This window comes from Lemur catta, chromosome 1 (assembly GCF_020740605.2).
Source record: "Lemur catta isolate mLemCat1 chromosome 1, mLemCat1.pri, whole genome shotgun sequence".
Classification (NCBI taxonomy): Eukaryota; Metazoa; Chordata; class Mammalia; order Primates; family Lemuridae; genus Lemur; species Lemur catta.
Window position 1 is genome coordinate 1357378 of NC_059128.1, and position 21501 is coordinate 1378878.

A 21501-nucleotide genomic window follows, 5' to 3' on the forward strand; every position below is an offset into this window, starting at 1 on the left:
GGCTGGTCTCAAACCCCTGAGCTCAAAGGATCCACCCACCTCGGCCTCCCAGAGTGCTAGGATTACAGGCGTGAGCCACCGCGCCCGGCCTGGATCGTATATTCTTGTTTCTTGCACGACTTGTGATTTCTTGTTAAACGCTGGGCATTTTAGATAATATATTGTAGCAACTCTGGAGTCTTATCACCCAGGCTGTGGCTATTGTTTGTGTTAGCTGAGTACATTTCTGTGACTACATCTGTCCCAAGTCTCTGCTCTCTGTTCTGAAGTCACAGCCTCTCCAGCCCAGCGGCTGTGGCTTGTCTGCACCCTGCATTTGCTCCCAGGCCCAGCGTCCAGGACAGGACCCCACAGCCCACGGGCACACACTCTCCAGGGCCCCTGCCCCTAGGTCCCCCATCTGGTCCTGCCACCTGCACGTGTCCACTGACAGCCACTCTCTCTACAGTGTCTGGCCGACAGCTGCAGCCCGAGGAGCCAGACGCAGAAACCGAAGATGACCGTTCTGTAAGTGAGGCCCAGGGAGGATGTGTGTCCACCTCGTGCCCTGCCCCGTCCTTTCCCGGGCCGGGGAGAGCCTGAGGGGCTGGAAGTGACTTGGTTTTTCCCTCCTGCCAGGTGACCACAGGGCCTGTGGATGAGATCCTGCGGCCACGGCCTCAGGGGTCCTCACCTGTTTATGAATGCGCAGCTGAGGGTGCTGACTTTGGGCCCCAGGTAAGCCTGCCAGGCAGAGCCCACAGGCCGGGGGAGGCCAGGTGTGGGGTCCTGGGCACCCCGTCTCCTCCCGCATCACCTGCAGGGGCAGCTCACAGGTGCATCTGCAGAGCCACACTGCCCAGCCCGCCCCGACGTCCTGCTGGCTCCTCCGTGTCCCCCGGGCCTCTCTCCCTACCCCTGGCTCGGACACAGGGAGAGGGAGAGCCCGCAGCTCTCACGAGCACATGCGTGTGCCGACGGACAGCGGACTCCCTGCTCCCGTGCGGGGCTATTTCGGGGGCATGGGACGTGTGCACACAGGCACCCCTGCGACGTGCACACTGTCTCTGGGGGGGAGACGCAGCGCCCCGGGGCTGCCTCTAGAAAGGACGGCTTTTCTTTCTTATCTCCCTCCATACAAAATCCCAGTTGCGGTGGGTTTACCGTGAGAGCCGCGGGCCGTGGGCCGGGCCCTGCGCGGAAGCAGGAGGGCTGAGAGCTGCCTGTCCCTGGCGGAAGGCTCTGGAGGGACACAGACCCTCCCCGCACAGCTGCACCTCGGAGGGTCCGGGCCCCTCTGAACTGAGGTCTCCTGGCCCCGTGCCCGCCTACCTGTGTCCCCCGCCCTGGGCGCAGACAGGGGAGTAACGACCAACACTTGTGACTGCAGGACGACGCCCCGAGCCGGCAAGTGTCCTCGGGGAGACGGAGATCCTGGTGGAAGTGGGACTCAGGGGACTCGCGGACATTTTTCAGGATGAGTCGTCCAGAGGTGGGTACGGCAGGAGCTGAGGCCAGCAAGCTGTGCCCCTGCACACGGCTTCTGCCAGAGGGCCCGGGCCGAGCAGGAAGGGGAGGAGCACGAGGCTGGCCTGTGCCCTTGTGCCCTGTGGAGGGCGCTCTTGTCCCCCTTGTCAGGCCTGGGGAGGGGCGGGGGCTCCAGACCTTTCCCTCCACGCCAGTGATGAGGAGCCAGACTCCTGGCCAGGTGGACCCGGGTTTTCTCATCTGCTCGAGGGAAACACCGTGTCTCCTGGCCCAGGCCATGGCGTGAGGGGGCGAGGCAGCACCCGGGCCACGTGGCCAGGGCAGGTGCTAGACGGGGCGGCTCCTGGTGAGGAGGGCGTGCCGCCACCAAAGCAGCCTGTCTCCCCTTGGTGGCCCCAGCTGCCCAACAGCTCTGCAGGACACACGGCCCCGTCTGTCCGAGGCCTGGCTGGCAGCTCCCGGCGTCCCGTGTTCTCCTGTGCGTCTGTGTCCCTCCCTGGCTGGGGCGCCCGGTGCCCTGCGTGCAGTCGCTGCTCCGGGCACTTGTGGAGATAGAGGCGCGGGGGCCACGGGGGGTGGGGAGAGCTGTGCCTGCGGGCGGCAGAGCCGCCCTGCCTGCCAGAGCCGGGCCTGGGCGGGGGCAGCCGGCCCCCATGTCCTGGCAGGGTGGGGGTGGGGAAGAGGAGACAGCGCCCCGCTCTGTGTTACCCGGGGTGCTGGGCAGGAAGGTGGGGTCCCCGTGCTCAGGAGACACAGGCCCCCGCGGTGATGCCGTGGTGGGACCGGCGCAGGCTCACCACGGCCCTGGTGTGCAGTCCGTGCAGGAAGCCACAGAGGTGACGCTGAAGACAGAGGTGGAGGCAGGAGCCAGCGGCTACAGTGTCACGGGCGGCGGGGACCGGGGTATCTTTGTCAAACAGGTGCTGAAGGACTCCTCGGCCGCCAAGCTCTTCAGCTTGAGAGAAGGTGTGTGGCCAGCCTGTCCCTGGAATCCCCGCCGCCCCGACCAGCATGGGAGGCACTGGGGGGGCCGCACCTGCAGCTGCGAATATCCCCTTCGCCTCCCTGCCCAACTGCCGCCAGGCTGGGGACCCCCCTCTGCACACCGGTGGGACGGGGTGACGCCCCCACATGCCCAGGTGCTCGGCGGGGGGAGCTGTGGGCCGAGAGGTGGCAGTCACGCCCGGGGCCTCCTCCCCAGCGAGGGCAAAGGGGCACTGAGGCCGGGCTGCTCTTCCTCCGTCCAGGGGACCAGCTGCTCAGCGCCACCGTGTTCTTTGACAACATTAAATATGAAGACGCTCTCAAAATCCTTCAGTATTCAGAGCCGTACAAAGTTCAGTTCAAAATCAGACGGAAACTCCCGGCCCGCGAGGATGAGGAGCGGGGAACCGGGGGCGCCCAGCGCGGCCCTGAGGGCGAGGAGAAGCAGGTGAGCCCCAGCCCGCCCGTCCCTGAGCCAGGGGCTGAGGCCACCTGCCCCGGCACCAAGTCCCCTCTCCCTGTGTTTCAGGACCAGGCCGTCGCCGACGAGAGCAAAGAGACCCCCACGAGGACGCTGGAAGGAGACGGGGACCGAGAGAGACTCATCGCCAAGCCCAGGGTGGGGAGAGGCAGGCGGGCCCAGAGGGACAGGTTCTCCTGGCCCAAATTCCACACAATAACAGGAAAGCGGCGGCCGGGACCCCGGAGGTCACACAGCTCTTCGGAGGCCCACGACCGCGGGGACGTGCCTGACGTGTCCCCCACGAGCACAGACACGGAGGGCCAGCTCGTGGCCGAGCACCAGGAGCAGGAGGCAGCGCCAGGCAGCCAGCGCAGGAGCAGCTTCCTGAACCTCAGGCTCAGGGCTGGCACGGGGCAGGGCCCCTCTGCGGCAGGGCACCCGGGCCCGGAGCCCAGGGCTGGCAGCCGGGAGGACACGGGGGCTGCCTCGTACTCCAGGAGGCAGGAGGGGGCAGCACAGGTGCCAGCGGCTCAGAGCACCCAGCAGGCCACAGAGGCCCTGGCAGCCCCCGGGGAACAGGCAGGTCCCTCAGCCAGACTCCATAGAACCAAGGAGCGGACACCCCAGGGGGAGGCTCTGCCACAGAGGAGACCTCGGACGGGGCAGGACAGGGAAGGACAGGGGGTGCGGGGCCTGGAAATGGGGGTTGCCAGACTGTCCCTGCAGGACGGGACCGATGGAGTCAGCACTCACATCGGCCCACCGGAAATCCGGGTCCGAATACAAGATTTAAAGACACCCAAATTTACATTTCCCAAAGAAAAAGTTCTGGAGAAAGAAAGAGGCGCTACTGCCCCAGAGCTGGGGAAAGGCCAGACCGTGTCATGTGCAGAAGGCACTGGCCCTGACAGTGACACGGCGGGAGGAGCAGAGGACCCGGCAGCCACGGAGCCCATCACACCAGGGCCAGGCCATGAGGGGGCAGGGGGACCCAGGGGGGCCGGTATGCAGGGCACAGGCGGGGCGCAAGAGGAAGGAACGGACGAGGGAAGAGAAGAAAAACCAAAAGGGCACAAGTTCAAAATGCCGTCCTTTGGGTGGTCACCAAGCAAAGAGCCAAAGGCAGTGAGGACAAAGCATACCTGGGACAAGGACGAGGGCCAGGAGGGAGCTGCCGCGGTGGGCACAACAGGGGACAGAGGCAAACCCAGGGAGGGAGAGGAAGAACAGGTGCATGCTGTTCGACTAGAACAAAAAACAATAAAAATTACAGAAAAAAAAGGAGAAAAAGACACAATAAAACAAGAAATAACCTTGGGGGACAAGGACGTGGCCGCCAAAGATAGCAAGTTCAAGATGCCCAAGATCAAGATGCCGTCCTTTGGGGTGTCGGCCCCCGGCAAGTCCATCGAGGCCTCGCTGGAAGTGTCCGCGCCCAAGATGGAGGCCGACGTGTCCCTGCCCTCCGTCCAGGGCGACCTCAAGAGCAGTGACCTCAGCATTCAGCTCCCAAGCGCCGACCTGGAGGTACAGGCTGGCCAGGTGGACGTCCAGCTCCCGGAGGGCCAGGTGCCCGAGGCAGATGTGGCGGTACAGGCGTCTGGAGCCGGCCTCAAGGGCCACCTGCCCAAGGTGCAGATGCCCAGCTTCAAGATGCCCAAGGTGGACATCAAGGGCCCCCAGGTGGACGTCAAGGGCCCCAAGCTGGATCTGAAAGGACCAAAGGGGCAGGTGACCGCCAGCGACGTAAAAGTATCTGTGTCCGGAGCGGAGGTGGACGTCCAGGCGCCCGGTGCCAAGCTGGGGCCCGTGCGGCTGGAGGGGGACCTGTCCCTGGGCGACAAGGACGTGGCCGCCAAAGACAGCAAGTTCAAGATGCCCAAGTTCAAGATGCCGTCCTTTGGGGTGTCAGCCCCCGGCAAGTCCATCGAGGCCTCGCTGGAAGTGTCCGCGCCCAAGGTGGAGGCCGACGTGTCCCTGCCCTCCGTCCAGGGTGACCTCAAGACCAGTGACCTCACCACTCAGCTCCCGAGCGCCGACCTTGCGGTCCAGGCTGGCCAGGTGGACGTTAAGCTCCCGGAGGGCCAGGTGCCCGAGGCAGACGTGGCGGGACAGGCGTCTGGAGCCGGCCTCAAGGGCCACCTGCCCAAGGTGCAGATGCCCAGCTTCAAGATGCCCAAGGTGGACATCAAGGGCCCCCAGGTGGACGTCAGGGGTCCCAGGCTGGACGTGAAAGGCCCCAAGGGGCAGGTGACCGCCCCCGATGTGGATGTGTCTGTGTCCGTGCCTGGCATGGAGGTGGACGTCCAGGCGCCCGGTGCCAAGCTGGAGCCCGTGCGGCTGGACGGGGAACTGTCCCTGGGCGACAAGGACGTGGCCGCCAAAGACAGCAAGTTCAAGATGCCCAAGTTCAAGATGCCGTCCTTTGGGGTGTCGGCCACCAGCAAGTCCATCGAGGCCTCACTGGATGTGTCCGTGCCCAACATGGAGGCCGACGTGTCTCTGCCCTCCGTGCAGGGCGACCTCAAGACAAGTGACCTTACCATTCAGCTTCCCAGCGCCGACCTGGAGGTCCAGGCTGGCCAGGTGGACGTCAAACTCCCGGAGGGCCAGGTGCCCGAGGCAGATGTGGCGGTACAGGCATCTGGAGCCAGCCTCAAGGGCCACCTGCCCAAGGTGCAGATGCCCAGCTTCAAGATGCCCAAGGTGGACATCAAGGGCCCCCAGGTGGACGTTAAGGGCCCCAAGCTGGACCTGAAAGGCCCCAAGGGGCAGGTGACCGCCCCCGACGTGGACGTGTCTGTGTCCGGAGCGGAGGAGGACGTCCAGGCGACCGGTGCCAAGCTGGAGCCCGTGCGGCTGGACGGGGAACTGTCCATGGGCGACAAGGACGTGGCCGCCAAAGACAGCAAGTTCAAGATGCCCAAGTTCAAGATGCCGTCCTTCGGGGTGTCGGCCCCCGGCAAGTCCATCGAGGCCTCGCTGGAAGTGTCTGCGCCCAAGGTGGAGGCCGACGTGTCCCTGTCCTCCGTCCAGGGCAACCTCAAGACCAGTGACCTCACCATTGAGCTCCCCAGCGCCGACCTTGCGGTCCAGGCTGGCCAGGTGGACGTCAAGCTCCCGGAGGGCCAGGTGCCCGAGGCAGACGTGGCGGCACAGGAGTCTGGAGCCGGCCTCAAGGGCCACCTGCCCAAGGTGCAGATGCCCAGCTTCAAGATGCCCAAGGTGGACATCAAGGGCCCCCAGGTGGACGTGAGGGGTCCCAGGCTGGACCTGAAAGGCCCCGAGGGGCAGGTGACCGCCCCGGATGTGGATGTGTCTGTTTCCGTGCCTGGCATGGACGTGGACGTCCAGGCGCCCACTGCCAAGCTGGAGCCTGTGCGGCTGGAAGGGGACTTGTCCCTGGGCGCCAAGGACGTGGCCGCCAAAGACAGCAAGTTCAAGATGCCGAAGTTCAAGATGCCGTCCTTCGGGGTATCGGCCCCAGGCAAGTCCATTGAGGCCTCGCTGGAGGTGTCCGCGCCCAAGATGGAGGCCGACGTGTCTCTGCCCTCCGTCCAGGGCGACCTGACGACCAGTGACCTCACCATTCAGCTCCCGAGCCCCGACCTGGAGGTCCAGGCTGGCCAGGTGAGCGTCAAACTCCCGGAGGGCCAGGTGCCCGAGGCAGAGGTGGCGGCACAGGCGTCTGGAGCCGGCCTCAAGGGCCACCTGCCCAAGGTGCAGATGCCCAGCTTCAAGATGCCCAAGGTGGACATCAAGGGCCCCCAGGTGGACGTGAAGGGCCCCAAGCTGGACCTGAAAGGCCCCAAGGGGCAGGTGACCGCCCCCGATGTTGAGGTGTCTGTGTCCGTGCCTGGCATGGAGGTGGACGTCCAGGTGCCCAGTGCCAAGCTGGGGCCCGTGGAGCTGGAGGGGGACCTGTCCCTGGGCGACAAGGACGTAGCCACCAAAGACAGCAAATTCAAGATGCCGAAGTTCAAGATGCCGTCCTTCGGGGTGTCGGCCCCCGGCAAGTCCATCGAGGCCTCGCTGGAAGTGTCCGCGCCCAAAGTGGAGGCCGACGTGTCTCTGCCCTCCGTCCCGGGTGACCTCAAGACCAGTGACCTTACCATTCAGCTCCCCAGCGCCGACCTGGAGGTCCAGGCAGGCCAGGTGGACGTCAAGCTCCCAGAGGGCCAGGTGCCCGAGGCAGACATGGCGGCACAGGTGTCTGGAGCCAGCCTCAAGGGCCACCTGCCCAAGGTGCAGATGCCCAGCTTCAAGATGCCGAAGGTGGACATCAAGGGCCCCCAGGTGGACGTGAAGGGCCCCCAGGTGGACGTCAAGGGCACGAAGCTGCACCTGAAAGGCCCCAAGGGGCAGGTGACCACCCCCGATGTGGACGTGTGTGTGTCTGTGCCCGGAGAGGAGGTGGACGTCCAGGCGCCCGGTGCCAAGATGGAGCCCATGCGGCTAGAGGGGGACCTGTCCCTGGGTGACAAGGAAGTGCCCGCCAAAGACAGCAAGTTCAAGATGCCCAGGTTCAAGATGCCGTCCTTCGGGGTGTCGGCCCCCGGCAAGTCCATCGAGGCATCGCTGGAAGTGTCCGCGCCCAAGATGGAGGCCGACGTGTCCCTGCCCTCCGTCCAGGGCGACCTCAAGACCAGTGACCTCACCATTCAGCTCCCCAGCGCCGACCTGGAGGTCCAGGCTGGCAAGGCGGACGTCAAGCTCCCAGAGGGCCAGGGGCCCGAGGGAGACATGGCGGCACAGGAGTCTGGAGCCAGCCTCAAGGGCCACCTGCCCAAGGTGCAGATGCCCAGCTTCAAGATGCCGAAGGTGGACATCAAGGGCCCCCAGGTGGACGTGAAGGGCCCCAAGCTGGACCTGAAAGGCCCCAAGGGGCAGGTGACCGCCCCTGACGTGGATGTCTCCGTGTCCGGAGCGGAGGTGGACGTCCAGGCGACCAGTGCCAAGCTGGAGCCCGGGCGGCTGGAGGGGGACCTGTCCATGGGCGACAAGGACGTGGCCGCCAAAGACAGCAAGTTCAAGATGCCCAAGTTGAAGATGCCGTCCTTTGGGGTGTCGGCCCCCGGTAAGTCCTTCGAGGCCTCGCTAGAAGTGTCTGCCCCCAAGGAGGAGGCCGACGTGTCCCTGCCCTCCGTCCAGGGCGACCTCAAGACCAGTGACCTCACCATTCAGCTCCCCAGCGCCGACCTGGAGGTCCAGGCTGGCCAGGTGGGCGTCAAACTCCCGGAGGGCCAGGTGCCCGAGGCAGACATGGCGGCACAGGCGTCTGGAGCCGGCCTCAAGGGCCACCTGCCCAAGGTGCAGATGCCCAGCTTCAAGATGCCCAAGGTGGACATCAAGGGCCCCCAGTTGGATGTGAAGGGCCCCAAGCTGGACCTGAAAGGCCCCAAGGGGCAGGTGACCGCCCCCGATGTTGAGGTGTCTGTGTCCGTGCCTGGCATGGAGGTGGACGTCCAGGCGCCCGGTGCCAAGCTGGGGCCTGTGGAGCTGGAGGGGGACCTGTCCCTGGGCGACAAGGACGTGGCCGCCAAAGACAGCAAGTTCAAGATGCCCAAGTTCAAGATGCCGTCCTTCGGGGTGTCGGCCCCTGGCAAGTCCATCGAGGCATCGCTGGAAGTGTCCCCGCCCAAGGTGGAGGCCGACGTGTCCCTGCCCTCCATCCAGGGCGACCTCAAGACCAGTGACCTTACCATTCAGCTCCCCAGCGCCGACCTGGAGGTCCAGGCTGGCCAGGCGGACGTCAAACTACCAGAGGGCCAGGTGCCCAAGGGAGACATGGCGGCACAGGCGTCTGGAGCCAGCCTCAAGGGCCACCTGCCCAAGGTGCAGATGCCCAGCTTCAAGATGCCGAAGGTGGACATCAAGGGCCCCCAGGTGGACGTGAAGGGCCCCAAGCTGGACCTGAAAGGCCCCAAGGGGCAGGTGACCGCCCCCGACGTGGACGTGTCTGTCTCTGGAGTAGAGGTGGACGTCCAGGCGCCCGGTGCCAAGCTGGAGCCCATGCGGCTGGACGGGGACCTGTCCCTGGGTGACAAGCACGTGGCCACCAAAGAGAGCAAGTTCAAGATGCCCAAGTTCAAGATGCCATCCTTCGGGGTGTCGGCCCCCGGCAAGTCCATCGAGGCATCGCTGGAAGTGTCCGTGCCCAAGATGGAGGCCGACATGTCCCTGCCCTCCGTCCAGGGCGACCTCAAGACCAGTGACCTCAGCATTCAGCTCCCCAGCGCCGCCCTGGACGTCCAGGCTGGCAAGGCGGACGTCAAGCTCCCAGAGGGCCAGGGGTCCGAGGCAGACATGGCGGCACAGGAGTCTGGAGCCAGCCTCAAGGGCCACCTGCCCAAGGTGCAGATGCCCAGCTTCAAGATGCCAAAGGTGGACATCAAGGGCCCCCAGGTGGACGTGAAGGGCCCCAAGCTGGACCTGAAAGGCCCCAAGGGGCAGGTGACCGCCCCTGACGTGGATGTCTCCGTGTCCGGAGCGGAGGTGGACGTCCAGGCGACCAGTGCCAAGCTGGAGCCCGTGCGGCTGGAGGGGGACCTGTCCTTGGGCGACAAGGACGTGGCCGCCAAAGACAGCAAGTTCAAGATGCCCAAGTTGAAGATGCCGTCCTTTGGGGTGTCGGCCCCCGGTAAGTCCATCGAGGCCTCGCTAGAAGTTTCTGCCCCCAAGGAGGAGGCCGACGTGTCCCTGCCCTCCGTCCAGGGCGACCTCAAGACCAGTGACCTCACCATTCAGCTCCCCAGCGCCGACCTGGAGGTCCAGGCTGGCCAGGTGGGCGTCAAACTCCCGGAGGGCCAGGTGCCCGAGGCAGACATGGCGGCACAGGCGTCTGGAGCCGGCCTCAAGGGCCACCTGCCCAAGGTGCAGATGCCCAGCTTCAAGATGCCCAAGGTGGACATCAAGGGCCCCCAGGTGGATGTGAAGGGCCCCAAGCTGGACCTGAAAGGCCCCAAGGGGCAGGTGACTGCCCCCGATGTTGAGGTGTCTGTGTCCGTGCCTGGCATGGAGGTGGACGTCCAGGCGCCCAGTGCCAAGCTGGGGCCCGTGGAGCTGGAGGGGGACCTGTCCCTGGGCGACAAGGACGTGGCCGCCAAAGACAGCAAGTTCAAGATGCCCAAGTTCAAGATGCCGTCCTTCGGGGTGTCGGCCCCTGGCAAGTCCATCGAGGCATCGCTGGAAGTGTCCCCGCCCAAGGTGGAGGCCGACGTGTCCCTGCCCTCCGTCCAGGGCGACCTCAAGACCAGTGACCTTACCATTCAGCTCCCCAGCGCCGACCTGGAGGTCCAGGCTGGCCAGGCGGACGTCAAACTACCAGAGGGCCAGGTGCCCAAGGGAGACATGGCGGCACAGGCGTCTGGAGCCAGCCTCAAGGGCCACCTGCCCAAGGTGCAGATGCCCAGCTTCAAGATGCCCAAGGTGGACATCAAGGGCCCCCAGGTGGATGTGAAGGGCCCCAAGCTGGACCTGAAAGGCCCCAAGGGGCAGGTGACCGCCCCCGATGTTGAGGTGTCTGTGTCCGTGCCTGGCATGGAGGTGGACGTCCAGGCGCCCGGTGCCAAGCTGGAGCCCATGCGGCTGGACGGGGACCTGTCCCTGGGTGACAAGCACGTGGCCACCAAAGAGAGCAAGTTCAAGATGCCCAAGTTCAAGATGCCATCCTTCGGGGTGTCGGCCCCCGGCAAGTCGATCGAGGCCTCGCTGGATGTGTCCGCGCCCAAGATGGAGGCTGACGTGTCTCTGCCCTCCGTCCAGGGCGACCTCAAGACCAGTGACCTCACCCTTCAGCTCCCCAGCACCGACCTGGAGGTCCAGGCTGGCCAGTTGAGCGTCAAACTCCCGGAGGGCCAGCTGCCCGAGGCAGACGTGGCGGCACAGGCGTCTGGAGCCGGCCTCAAGGGCCACCTGCCCAAGGTGCAGATGCCCAGCTTCAAGATGCCCAAGGTGGACATCAAGGGCCCCCAGGTGGACGTGAAGGGCCCCAAGCTGGACCTGAAAGGCCCCAAGGGGCAGGTGACCGCCCCCGATGTTGATGTGTCTGTGTCCGTGCCTGGCATGGAGGTGGACGTCCAGGCGCCCAGTGCCAAGCTGGGGCCCGTGGAGCTGGAGGGGGACCTGTCCCTGGGCGACAAGGACGTGGCCGCCAAAGACAGCAAGTTCAAGATGCCCAAGTTCAAGATGCCGTCCTTCGGGGTGTCGGCCCCCGGCAAGTCCATCGAGGCATCACTGGAAGTGTCCGCGCCCAAGGTGGAGGCCGACGTGTCCCTGCCCTCCATCCAGGGCGACCTCAAGACCAGTGACCTTACCATTCAGCTCCCCAGCGCCGACCTGGAGGTCCAGGCTTGCCAGGTGGACGTCAAGCTCCCAGAGGTCCAGGTGCCCGAGGGAGGCTTGGCGGCACAGGCGTCTGGAGCCAGCCTCAAGGGCCACCTGCCCAAGGTGCAGATGCCCAGCTTCAAGATGCCCAAGGTGGACATCAAGGGCCCCCAGGTGGACGTGAAGGGCCCCAAGCTGGACCTGAAAGGCCCAAAGGGGCAGGTGACCACCCCCGACGTGGACATGTGTGTGTCTGTGTCCGGAGCGGAGGTGGACATCCAAGCGCCCATTGCCAAGCTGGGGCCCGTGGAGCTGGAGGGGGACCTGTCCGTGGGTGACAAGGAAGTGCCTGCCAAAGACAGCAAGTTCAAGATGCCCAAGTTCAAGATGCCGTCCTTCGGGGTGTCGGCCCCCGGCAAGTCCATCGAGGCCTCGCTGGATGTGTCCGTGCCCAAGATGGAGGCCGACGTGTCCCTGCCCTCCATCCAGGGCGACCTCAAGACCAGTGACCTCAGCATTCAGCTCCCCAGCGCCGACCTGGAGGTCCAGGCTGGCCAGGTGGACGTCAAACTACCAGAGGGCCAGGTGCCCGAGGCAGACATGGCAGCACAGGCGTCTGGAGCCGGCCTCAAGGGCCACCTGCCCAAGGTGCAGATGCCCAGCTTCAAGATGCCCAAGGTGGACATCAAGGGCCCCCAGGTGGACGTGAGGGGTCCCAGGCTGGACCTGAAAGGCCCCGAGGGGCAGGTGACCGCCCCCGATGTGGATGTGTCTGTTTCCGTGCCTGGCATGGACGTGGACGTCCAGGCGTCCACTGCCAAGCTGGAGCCTGTGCGGCTGGAAGGGGACTTGTCCCTGGGCGCCAAGGACATGGCCGCCAAAGACAGCAAGTTCAAGATGCCGAAGTTCAAGATGCCGTCCTTCGGGGTATCGGCCCCCGGCAAGTACATTGAAGCCTCGCTGGAGGTGTCCGCGCCCAAGATGGAGGCCGACGTGTCTCTGCCCTCCGTCCAGGGCGACCTGACGACCAGTGACCTCACCATTCAGCTCCCGAGCCCCGACCTGGAGGTCCAGGCTGGCCAGGTGGACGTCAAACTCCCGGAGGGCGAGGTGCCCGAGGCAGACGTGACGGCACAGGCGTCTGGAGCCGGCTTCAAGGGCCACCTGCCCAAGGTGCACATGCCCAGCTTCAAGATGCCCAAGGTGGACATCAAGGGCCCCCAGGTGGACGTGAAGGGCCCCAAGCTGGACCTGAAAGGCCCCAAGGGGCAGGTGACCGCCCCCGACGTGGACGTGTCTGTCTCTGGAGTAGAGGTGGACGTCCTGGTGCCCGGTGCCAAGCTGGAGCCCATGCGGCTGGACGGGGACCTGTCCCTGGGTGACAAGGACGCGGCCACCAAAGAGAGCAAGTTCAAGATGCCCAAGTTCAAGATGCCATCCTTCGGGGTGTCGGCCCCCGGCAAGTCAATCGAGGCCTCGCTGGATGTGTCCGCGCCCAAGATGGAGGCTGACGTGTCTCTGCCCTCCGTCCAGGGCGACCTCAAGACCAGTGACCTCACCATTCAGCTCCCCAGCACCGACCTAGAGGTCCAGGCTGGCCAGGTGAGCGTCAAACTCCCGGAGGGCCAGGTGCCCGAGGCAGACTTGGCGGCACAGGCGTCTGGAGCCGGCCTCAAGGGCCACCTGCCCAAGGTGCAGATGCCCAGCTTCAAGATGCCCAAGGTGGACATCAAGGGCCCCCAGGTGGACGTGAAGGGCCCCAAGCTGGACCTGAAAGGCCCCAAGGGGCAGGTGACCGCCCCCGATGTTGAGGTGTCTGTGTCCGTGCCTGGCATGGAGGTGGACGTCCAGGCGCCCAGTGCCAAGCTGGGGCCCGTGGAGCTGGAGGGGGACCTGTCCCTGGGCGACAAGGACGTGGCCGCCAAAGACAGCAAGTTCAAGATGCCCAAGTTCAAGATGCCGTCCTTCGGGGTGTCGGCCCCCGGCAAGTCCATCGAGGCATCGCTGGAAGTGTCCGCGCCCAAGGTGGAGGCCGACGTGTCCCTGCCCTCCGTCCAGGGCGACCTCAAGACCAGTGACCTTACCATTCAGCTCCCCAGCGCCGACCTGGAGGTCCAGGCTGGCCAGGCGGACGTCAAGCTCCCAGAGGTCCAGGTGCCCGAGGGAGACATGGCGGCACAGGCGTCTGGAGCCAGCCTCAAGGGCCACCTGCCCAAGGTGCAGATGCCCAGCTTCAAGATGCCCAAGGTGGACATCAAGGGCCCCCAGGTGGACATGAAGGGCCCCAAGCTGGACCTGAAAGGCCTCAAGGGGCAGGTGACCGTCCCCGATGTGGACGTGTCTGTCTGTGGAGTGGAGGTGGACGTCCAGGCGCCTGGTGCCAAGCTGGAGCCCGTGCAGCTGGACGGGGACCTGTCCCTGGGTGACAAGCACGTGGCCACCAAAGAGAGCAAGTTCAAGATGCCCAAGTTCAAGATGCCATCCTTCGGGGTGTCGGCCCCCGGCAAGTCGATCGAGGCCTCGCTGGATGTGTCCGTGCCCAAGATGGAGGCCGACGTGTCCCTGCCCTCCGTCCAGGGCGACCTCAAGACCAGTGACCTTACCATTCAGCTCCCCAGCGCTGACCTGGAGGTCCAGGCTGGCCAGGTGGGCGTCAAACTCCCGGAGGGTGAGGTGCCCGAGGCAGACGTGGCGGCACAGGCGTCTGGAGCCGGCCTCAAGGGCCACCTGCCCAAGGTGCAGATGCCCAGCTTCAAGATGCCCAAGGTGGACATCAAGGGCCCCCAGGTGGACGTGAAGGGCCCCAAGCTGGACCTGAAAGGCCTCAAGGGGCAGGTGACCGTCCCCGATGTGGACGTGTCTGTCTGTGGAGTGGAGGTGGACGTCCAGGCGCCTGGTGCCAAGCTGGAGCCCGTGCAGCTGGACGGGGACCTGTCCCTGGGTGACAAGCACGTGGCCACCAAAGAGAGCAAGTTCAAGATGCCCAAGTTCAAGATGCCATCCTTCGGGGTGTCGGCCCCCGGCAAGTCGATCGAGGCCTCGCTGGATGTGTCCGTGCCCAAGATGGAGGCCGACGTGTCCCTGCCCTCCGTCCAGGGCGACCTCAAGACCAGTGACCTTACCATTCAGCTCCCCAGCGCTGACCTGGAGGTCCAGGCTGGCCAGGTGGGCGTCAAACTCCCGGAGGGTGAGGTGCCCGAGGCACACGTGGCGGCACAGGCGTCTGGAGCCGGCCTCAAGGGCCACCTGCCCAAGGTGCAGATGCCCAGCTTCAAGATGCCCAAGGTGGACATCAAGGGCCCCCAGGTGGACGTGAAGGGCCCCAAGCTGGACCTGAAAGGCCCCAAGGGGCAGGTGACCACCCCCGATTTTGATGTGCCTGTGTCCGTGCCTGGCATGGAGGTAGACGTCCAGGCGCCCAGTGCCAAGGTGGGGCCCGTGGAGCTGGAAGGGGACCTGTCCCTGGGCGACAAGGACGTGGCCGCCAAAGACAGCACGTTCAAGATGCCCAAGTTCAAGATGCCATCCTTCGGGGTGTCAGCCCTCGGCAAGTCGATCGAGGCCTCGCTGGATGTGTCCGCGCCCAAGATGGAGGCTGACGTGTCTCTGCCCTCCGTCCTGGGTGACCTCAAGACCAGTGACCTGAGCATTCACCTCCCCAGTGCCGACCTGGAGGTCCAGGCTGACCAGGCGGACGTCAAACTACCAGAGGGCCAGATGCCCGAGGCAGACATGGCGGCACAGGCGTCTGGAGCCAGCCTCAAGGGCCACCTGCCCACGGTGCAGATACCCAGTTTCAAGATGCCTAAGGTGGACATCAAGGGCCCCCAGGTGGACGTGAAGGGCCCCAAGCTGGACCTGAAAGGCCCCAAGGGGCAGGTGACCGCCCCCGACTTGGACGTGTCTGTGTCCGGAGCGGAGGTGTACGTCCAGGCGCCCAGTGCCAAGCTGAAGCCCGTGCGGCCTGAGGGGGACCTGTCCCTGGGCGACAAGGACGTGGCCGCCAAAGACAGCACGTTCAAGATGCCCAAGTTCAAGTTGCTGTCCTTCGGGGTGTCGGCCCCCGGCAAGTCCATTGAGGCCTCGCTGGAAGTGTCCGCGCCCAAGGTGGAGGCCGACGTGTACCTCCCCTCCGTCCAGGGCGACCTCAAGACCAGTGACCTTACCATTCAGCTCCCCAGCGCCGACCTGGAGGTCCAGGCTGGCCAGGTGGACGTCAAACTCCCGGAGGGCCAGGTGCCCCAGGCAGACATGGCGGCACAGGCGTCTGGAGCCGGCCTCAAGGGCCACCTGCCCAAGGTGCAGATGCCCAGCTTCAAGATGCCCAAGGTGGACATCAAGGGCCCCCCGGTGGACATCAGGTGTCCCAAGCTGGACCTGAAAGGCCCCAAGGGGCAGGTGACCGCCCCCGACGAGGACGTGTCTGTGTCCGGAGCAGAGGTGGACGTCCAGGCGCCCGGTGTCAAGCTGGAGCCCGTGCGGCTGGAGGGGGACCTGTCCCTGGGTGACAAGGACGTGGACACCAAAGATAGCAAGTTCAAGCTGTCCAGGTCGGGATTCTCAGGCGACAGTGTGGTGATTTCTGGATCTTCATCCTATGAAGTTTCCGTGGTCACGTCTGACGGAGTGGGCAGCGTGTTCTCCCCTGAGCCTACTTCCAATGTAGGTGAAATGGACTCAGGTGTCGCTCTGGAGTATCATCTTCCTGATCCCAGTATTGACCGTAGCTTTCGTGGTTATGTTAGAAAAGATCCGGAGATAATCAAAGTTAGGAAATCCCATTTCAAAGTTTCCAGTTTGTTTTCTTCTGGTGCCAAAACTCCCAAAGACTCCGTGGCTGCTGGTGACCAGTCGGTGGGACGTGTGCCCAGCGCTGCCTTGGCGGCCCCCGCAGAGACGCAGAGCCCTGAGCTGCCGGGACCAGCTCAGGCTTCGGGGGACCCCCCGGCGCTGGGCCCCACCTTCACGCTGGCCGGGTTTCCTTCTTCCCGGCTTGACCTCTCGGCTGCCCTGGGCGAGTCCTGCGTGTACACTCCCAGTGCGGCCGTCACTCTCACGAAGTACCAGGTGACTGCGCCCTGGGCCGTGTTGTCCCCTCAGCCTTCCCTGGAGCCTTCCCGTGGGTGCGACGCTGACGTTGGCCCTCACAGCACAGATCGCTCCGGTGACCGGCAGCCTCGTGACGGGGTTCCAGTGTCCCCCCCTGATAGTGGCGCTGGCCTGGAGTATGCCACGATTCCGGCTTCTCACAGTCATGTGACTTTTCCTAAGTTCCATAAACCTAAGTTTGGGTTTTCCGTCCCCAAGGCAGCGGTTCATGAGGGAGCCGCACACGGGGCAGAGTGTTTCCGGGTCCCGTCCCCTCCTAGCCCTGCAACGGAAGAGCCCCTGCAGCTGTCCGCCCCCGCCGTGGCAAGTCCAGAGGAGGAGGCCGCCGCGGGGGGGATGGCCGTGGACTCCCAGGGGCGCTGGTTTAAGATGCCCACGCTCCGCATGCCCCGCTTCGGGCGCTCCTCCCGGGACAGGGGCGGGGCCGGGAAGCAGGAAGTGGCTGCAGCTGGAGCCAAGGAGCTCCTGGGTCCTGCCTCATGCCTGGGGGACAGCGCGTCCCTGCGGCCCCCAGAAGCAGAAGCAGCTGTGACAGCTTCTGAGAGCAAACTGTCCACAGGTGTCCTCGGGCAGGATCCTGGCGGCACAGGCTCGCAGCTGGTCCTCCCCAGCCCTGGGAGGCCCGAGGCCGATCTTTCCCCTTCCAGGGCCAGGGTCCCGCCAGCCGAAGGCTCCCTCCCACTTGTGACGGCTGGCCCGGGACTCCCAGAGAGCCGGGCTCCTCCAGGAGAAGCAGGCGGGACTCCTGTTCCCACGCCAGGAGAGCGAGACCTTGCCAGGGTGGAGGTGACGACAGGGGAACGGTCTTCCCAGCTGGAGGGGCCTCTTAGGCTGAAAGCTTCAAGCACCGACGTGCCGTCCCAGATTTCCGTAGTTAACACGAATCAGCTCTGGGAAGACTCCGTGCTAACCGTCAGATTCCCCAAGTTCAAGGTGCCGCGGTTCTCCTTCCCCGGCCCCGGCGCGGAGGCCGACGTCTTCATCCCCACCGTGAAGGAGGTGCAGTGTCCGGAGCCCGGCGCCGGTGGGGCCCTCGGCGGGGAGAGCCCGGGGCCGTGGGAAGCCAGCATCCTGAAGGCAGGCGCCGGGGGCCCCGGGGAGCAGCCTGCGGGCCTCGACCTCTCCTTGGCGGCTCCCCCAATTTCTAAGGTCAGAGTGCACATCCAGGGTGCGCAGGCTGAGAGTCAAGAGGTCACCATACACAGCAGGGTGACGCCAGAGGTCGCAGACCTCCCGAAGCCCCGGGCTTTCTCCACTCAGATCGTGCGGGAGTCAGAGATCCCTGTGTCCAAGATTCAAACACCTGCTTACGGGTTTTCCTTGCTAAAGGTGAAAATCCCGGAGCCCGAAACGCAAGCTGCGGCACACGCAGTGACACGAGAGGGCTTGGAAGAGGCTGCCACACAAGCCTCCCCGGGAGCAGACCCCGTCCCTGGAGAGCTGCAGCCCGACACCGGGGAGCCATTCGAGATCATCTCCCCCAGTGCCGGCGCACCGGGACCACAGACACTCACCCTGGAAGTCCCTTCTGGCCACCAGCTCGCAGACAGCTGTTTGGATGAGGAGCCAGCAGAGATTCTGGAGTTTCCCCCTGACCACGGCCGAGACGCAGCCACGCCGCTGGCAGACGGAGGCAGGGCTCCGACAGAGAGACCGGAAAGTAAAAAACCGGGTCTGCTCTGGTCTTGGCTTCCAAACATTGGCTTTTCTTCTTCCGTCGAGGAGACAAGCGCTGACTCCAAAGAGGGCGTCCGGAGCCCTGTCCCCGCGGAGACACAGCCCCAGGCGCGGCCGGACGCGGAGCTGCCCAGAAAGCAGGAGAGGGCAGGCTGGTTCCGGTTTCCCAAGTTAGGGTTCTCCTCTTCCCCGGCCAAGAAAGGCAAAAGCACTGAGGAGGAGGCGGGCCCGGCAGAGCAAAAACTCCACGAAGAAACAGTCACCTTTTTTGACGCCCGAGAGAGCTTCTCCCCCGACGAGAAGGACGAGCAGGAGCTGGTGGCGGCGGCACCAGGGACGGAGCCAACCCTGCCGGAGCAGGACGACACGCCTGGCGATGCCTCTGTGCCCAGACCACCACCACGGGAAGGCCACGAGGTGTGACCTGTCAGCACGGAGACACAGACAGACCGAGTCAGAGAGCAGACCCCCCCCGTCCCTGCATGGCCCTCCTGACGCGGAACCAAAGACGTGCCCGGCTCCCCCAGGGCCCGGGGAGCAAAGAACACGGCCTGACCTCCCCAGGGCAGGATCGCCCTGGCACAATGGCGCTCTTGGTGCCGACGACGGGGACGTCTTGGGGTCTCCGCTAGACAAGCTTCAAGAGACCTGTCCGTACTGCCCGTGAGAACATGGCTGCTTCTCCGAGGAAAGGGCTGGGGTGGCTGCGGTGTGGCGGTAGTTCCTGGTCACGTCTGTCCTGCTGCTGCTGCTGCTGCTTCCTGGCAGATGTGGTTTTCCTATTTCAGGCAGGGTACGGGCGCCCCGGGAAACCCTCCTTCCTGCTACTACGCTTCCCCCTCCGAGCGAGCGTCTCTCTAAGGGCAGCCGCGGGATGCTTCGTGTGGTGACACTCACAGGCCGCGACAGTGGGCGGGGCCAGCGGCAGAGGGTGGGACGGCTGCACGTGTCCACCTGCCTGCCGGCACCTGTCCAGTGTGCACGGCCGCACGCTGCAGCCCCGCGCCCCGACGTGCACGCTGCGGCCCGACTGCGGACGGGACGGGCTCAGCGGGTCCCTGGATGGGCAATAAAGGAAGTGACGTGTCCCACAGCGGAGGCTGCCGGGTCTTTTGTTCCAGGGCTGGAGCCCACCAGGGCCTTGCCCTCCCCCACACTCCCGGCCTCGACCCAGCTGCTCTGGAGAACAGGCAGGGGACGTCACAGTGCCTGTGTGGTCACCTCTGGGTCCAGATCCTCCGCAGAGCCGGAGCCTAGGAGGGAGACGACGGGGAAGGAGACAGGGCCAAGTCCACGGTGTGTTAGGGACACACAGCCCTCCCCCTGCCCCCAGGGGGACGAGGGCGCAGTGCGGAGCAGGGACAGCCCAGAGCGGGCCGTGGCCATGTTTAGGGCCGTGCTCAGAAGCTCCCTTCGTCACCACGGCCCTCCTCCTGGGCAGCCCACGGGAGGCGAACCCACGTGGGTGGCAGAGTGAGGTTGCAGGGGGTTCCTAGGGCCTTACACCCCCTCGGCTACCCCTCCCCTGCCCACCGAGCTCCCTGCGTGCCGCGTTCTGAGCGGGTGGCTGGGACCTGGCCTGGCCGGGCTACCAGCAGTGAGCGCTCCTCGTCCCTGGGGACGGTGGCTGCTGTCCTGGCTGTGGGTGTGAGACAGGCGCTGGGCTGCAAAGCACCTCTGGAGCACTGTGGCCCCACTGCCTGTGCTGCCCCGAGCGGGAACCGAGGGTGGCGGCCGTGGGTGCAGGAGCGTGTGCTGGGGGGAGAGCTGGGTCCTTGCCCTGTGCCACCATGGCATCTGTGCCTTTCGCTGTGGCTGGCTGGGAAGGTCACCCAAGTTAGGGGACAGGGAACTCACACGGGGCCCCCTGGGTGCTCATGAGTGGGGAAGAGAAGAAGGGGGTCAGTGGGCCTTCATCACGGTCAAGCGAGGCCGCGGCCTCTCCCGGCCCAGGATTCCTGCCTCCACTGCGGCCCGCGTGCCGGACACACCTGGAGAGCTCAGCCCGGGAGCACCGCAGTGGGGGGCCGCCTGGTCCCACAGGGCCTTTGTCCCTGTCTGAGCCTGCAGTGGGGGCTTGGGGTAGTGCGACCTGGGTGCTGGAGGCCAGGGGCAGCTGTCGCACCATGTGGGATTCCCATGTGGCCTCGGTTCTCTTGTGTTTGAGTCGTCTGTGCCGTGTAAGGGTAGCACCACAAATTAGTGGCTTAAAACAACACACATTTATGATCTCCCAGTTTGTGACCATCAGGAACCCAACATGGCCTTGCTGTGCTCAGGGACCTCAGGCCACCATCGAGGTGTCATCTGGGCCTCTGGTCTCTTCTGCCGCTTGGCCGGGGAAGGCACCGCTTCGGAAGCGCCTGTTGCTGCTGTCCCTGCTCAGTTCAGACTGGATGACCCTGGTCATCCCAGGCCTTGGTCTCCCGCTGGCTGGGGGCTGCAGGCCACCCCAGTGCCCAGCCTCGTGGGCGTCTCCTTAGGACAATCCGCAGCCCAGCAGCTCACTTTGTCAAGGCCAGCAAGGGACAGACTTCTGGCAGGATGAAGTCGCAATCTCGTGTCACGTGATCACGGGAGGGACACGCCATTGCTTCTGGGCACTATATTGGTTACAGCGTGTGGCACAGGTCCTGCGCACGCCCAAGGCCAGGGCACACGAGGGCGTGAGGACCGGGGGTCACAGGGGCCATTCGAGTCTGTCTGCTCCGGCCCAGAAGGAGCCACATCATGGCGCCCTTCTGGGGTCTCCCAAGCCCTGTCAAGCGGGGGCTTCCCTAGGAGGGGGTCTGCTTTGGAGCCGGCCTTTGAGGCTGCGACCGAGGTGCAGTGGCCAGACCCCAAGTGTGTGGAAACAGGCCTTTCACTTCTTAGGGCCACCAGGCTGTTGTCCCAGTCGCCAGAGCTGGGAGTCCTGCTGGAACACGGCCTAGACTTTCCCGTGCAGGGCCAAGACCCAGCCAGCAAGCCACGTGCAGCCCTAGAGGGTGCTGGGGCCTGGGCGGGGGATGGGAGGCACAGGGCGTGCAGCTTGGCTTGGTCAAGCACAGCCCCTGCAGACCAGCTCCCCGGACTCCAGAGGCCGTGCAGGGCCCCCGCCCCGCCCCCTCAGCCCTGCGTCTCCTTCGTGCGCTCGCCCCGCCCCCTTGGCCTGGGGTCCCCTCTGCCCACCTGCCCCGCCCCCTGGGGACCCCTCCACGCACCCGCACTTGCAACGCATTAGGAGCTGCACTTGGTGGTCGTCCTGCACCCCACCCCTCGTCCCCTGGCCTGCACCCCACCCCTCATCTCCTGCACCCCACCCCACGTCCCCTGGCCTGCACCCCACCCCTCATCTCCTGCACCCCACCCCTCGTCCCCTGGCCTGTGGCCCCTTCCAGCCTTGGTCTCACGGCTCTGGCTTCCCCACAACCCCTGAGTCCATGGCACCGGAATCTGGGTCCTGGAGCACAGCTGCCCCTGCCCCGTCCCTGAGC

At 65.3% G+C, this 21501-nt stretch overlaps 2 protein-coding genes across 2 annotated transcripts in view; one reads left to right on the forward strand and one right to left on the reverse strand.

Moving 5' to 3' along the window:
* Positions 1-661: 661 nt before the first annotated feature.
* AHNAK2 (AHNAK nucleoprotein 2) lies at positions 662-19110 on the forward strand. Its single transcript, XM_045568778.1, has 6 exons — positions 662-717; positions 1370-1471; positions 2283-2433; positions 2715-2899; positions 2981-4153; positions 4196-19110. The coding sequence occupies exons 2-6, from the start codon at positions 1457-1459 to the stop codon at positions 18446-18448; spliced, it is 15777 nt and encodes a 5258-aa protein (XP_045424734.1). The 5' UTR covers positions 662-717; positions 1370-1456; the 3' UTR covers positions 18449-19110.
* A 1527-nt stretch (positions 19111-20637) lies between these two features.
* The window catches only part of PLD4 (phospholipase D family member 4), a 6468-nt gene continuing 5604 nt past the window's right edge, over positions 20638-21501 (reverse strand). Inside the window, exons 6-7 of the mRNA XM_045569473.1 lie at positions 21418-21501; positions 20638-20728 (exon numbers count right to left, since the gene is read on the reverse strand). The exon at positions 21418-21501 is cut by the window's right edge and continues 57 nt beyond it. Coding sequence (XP_045425429.1) covers positions 20638-20728; positions 21418-21501 — 175 coding nt within the window. The remainder of the gene's footprint in view (positions 20729-21417) is intronic.

Coding starts and splice junctions, on each gene's coding strand:
- AHNAK2 (XM_045568778.1), top strand. Junction 2,434..2,714: donor GCTCTTCAGCTTGAGAGAAG/GTGTGTGGCCAG, acceptor TCCTCCGTCCAG/GGGACCAGCTGCTCAGCGCC. Junction 2,900..2,980: donor CTGAGGGCGAGGAGAAGCAG/GTGAGCCCCAGC, acceptor CCTGTGTTTCAG/GACCAGGCCGTCGCCGACGA.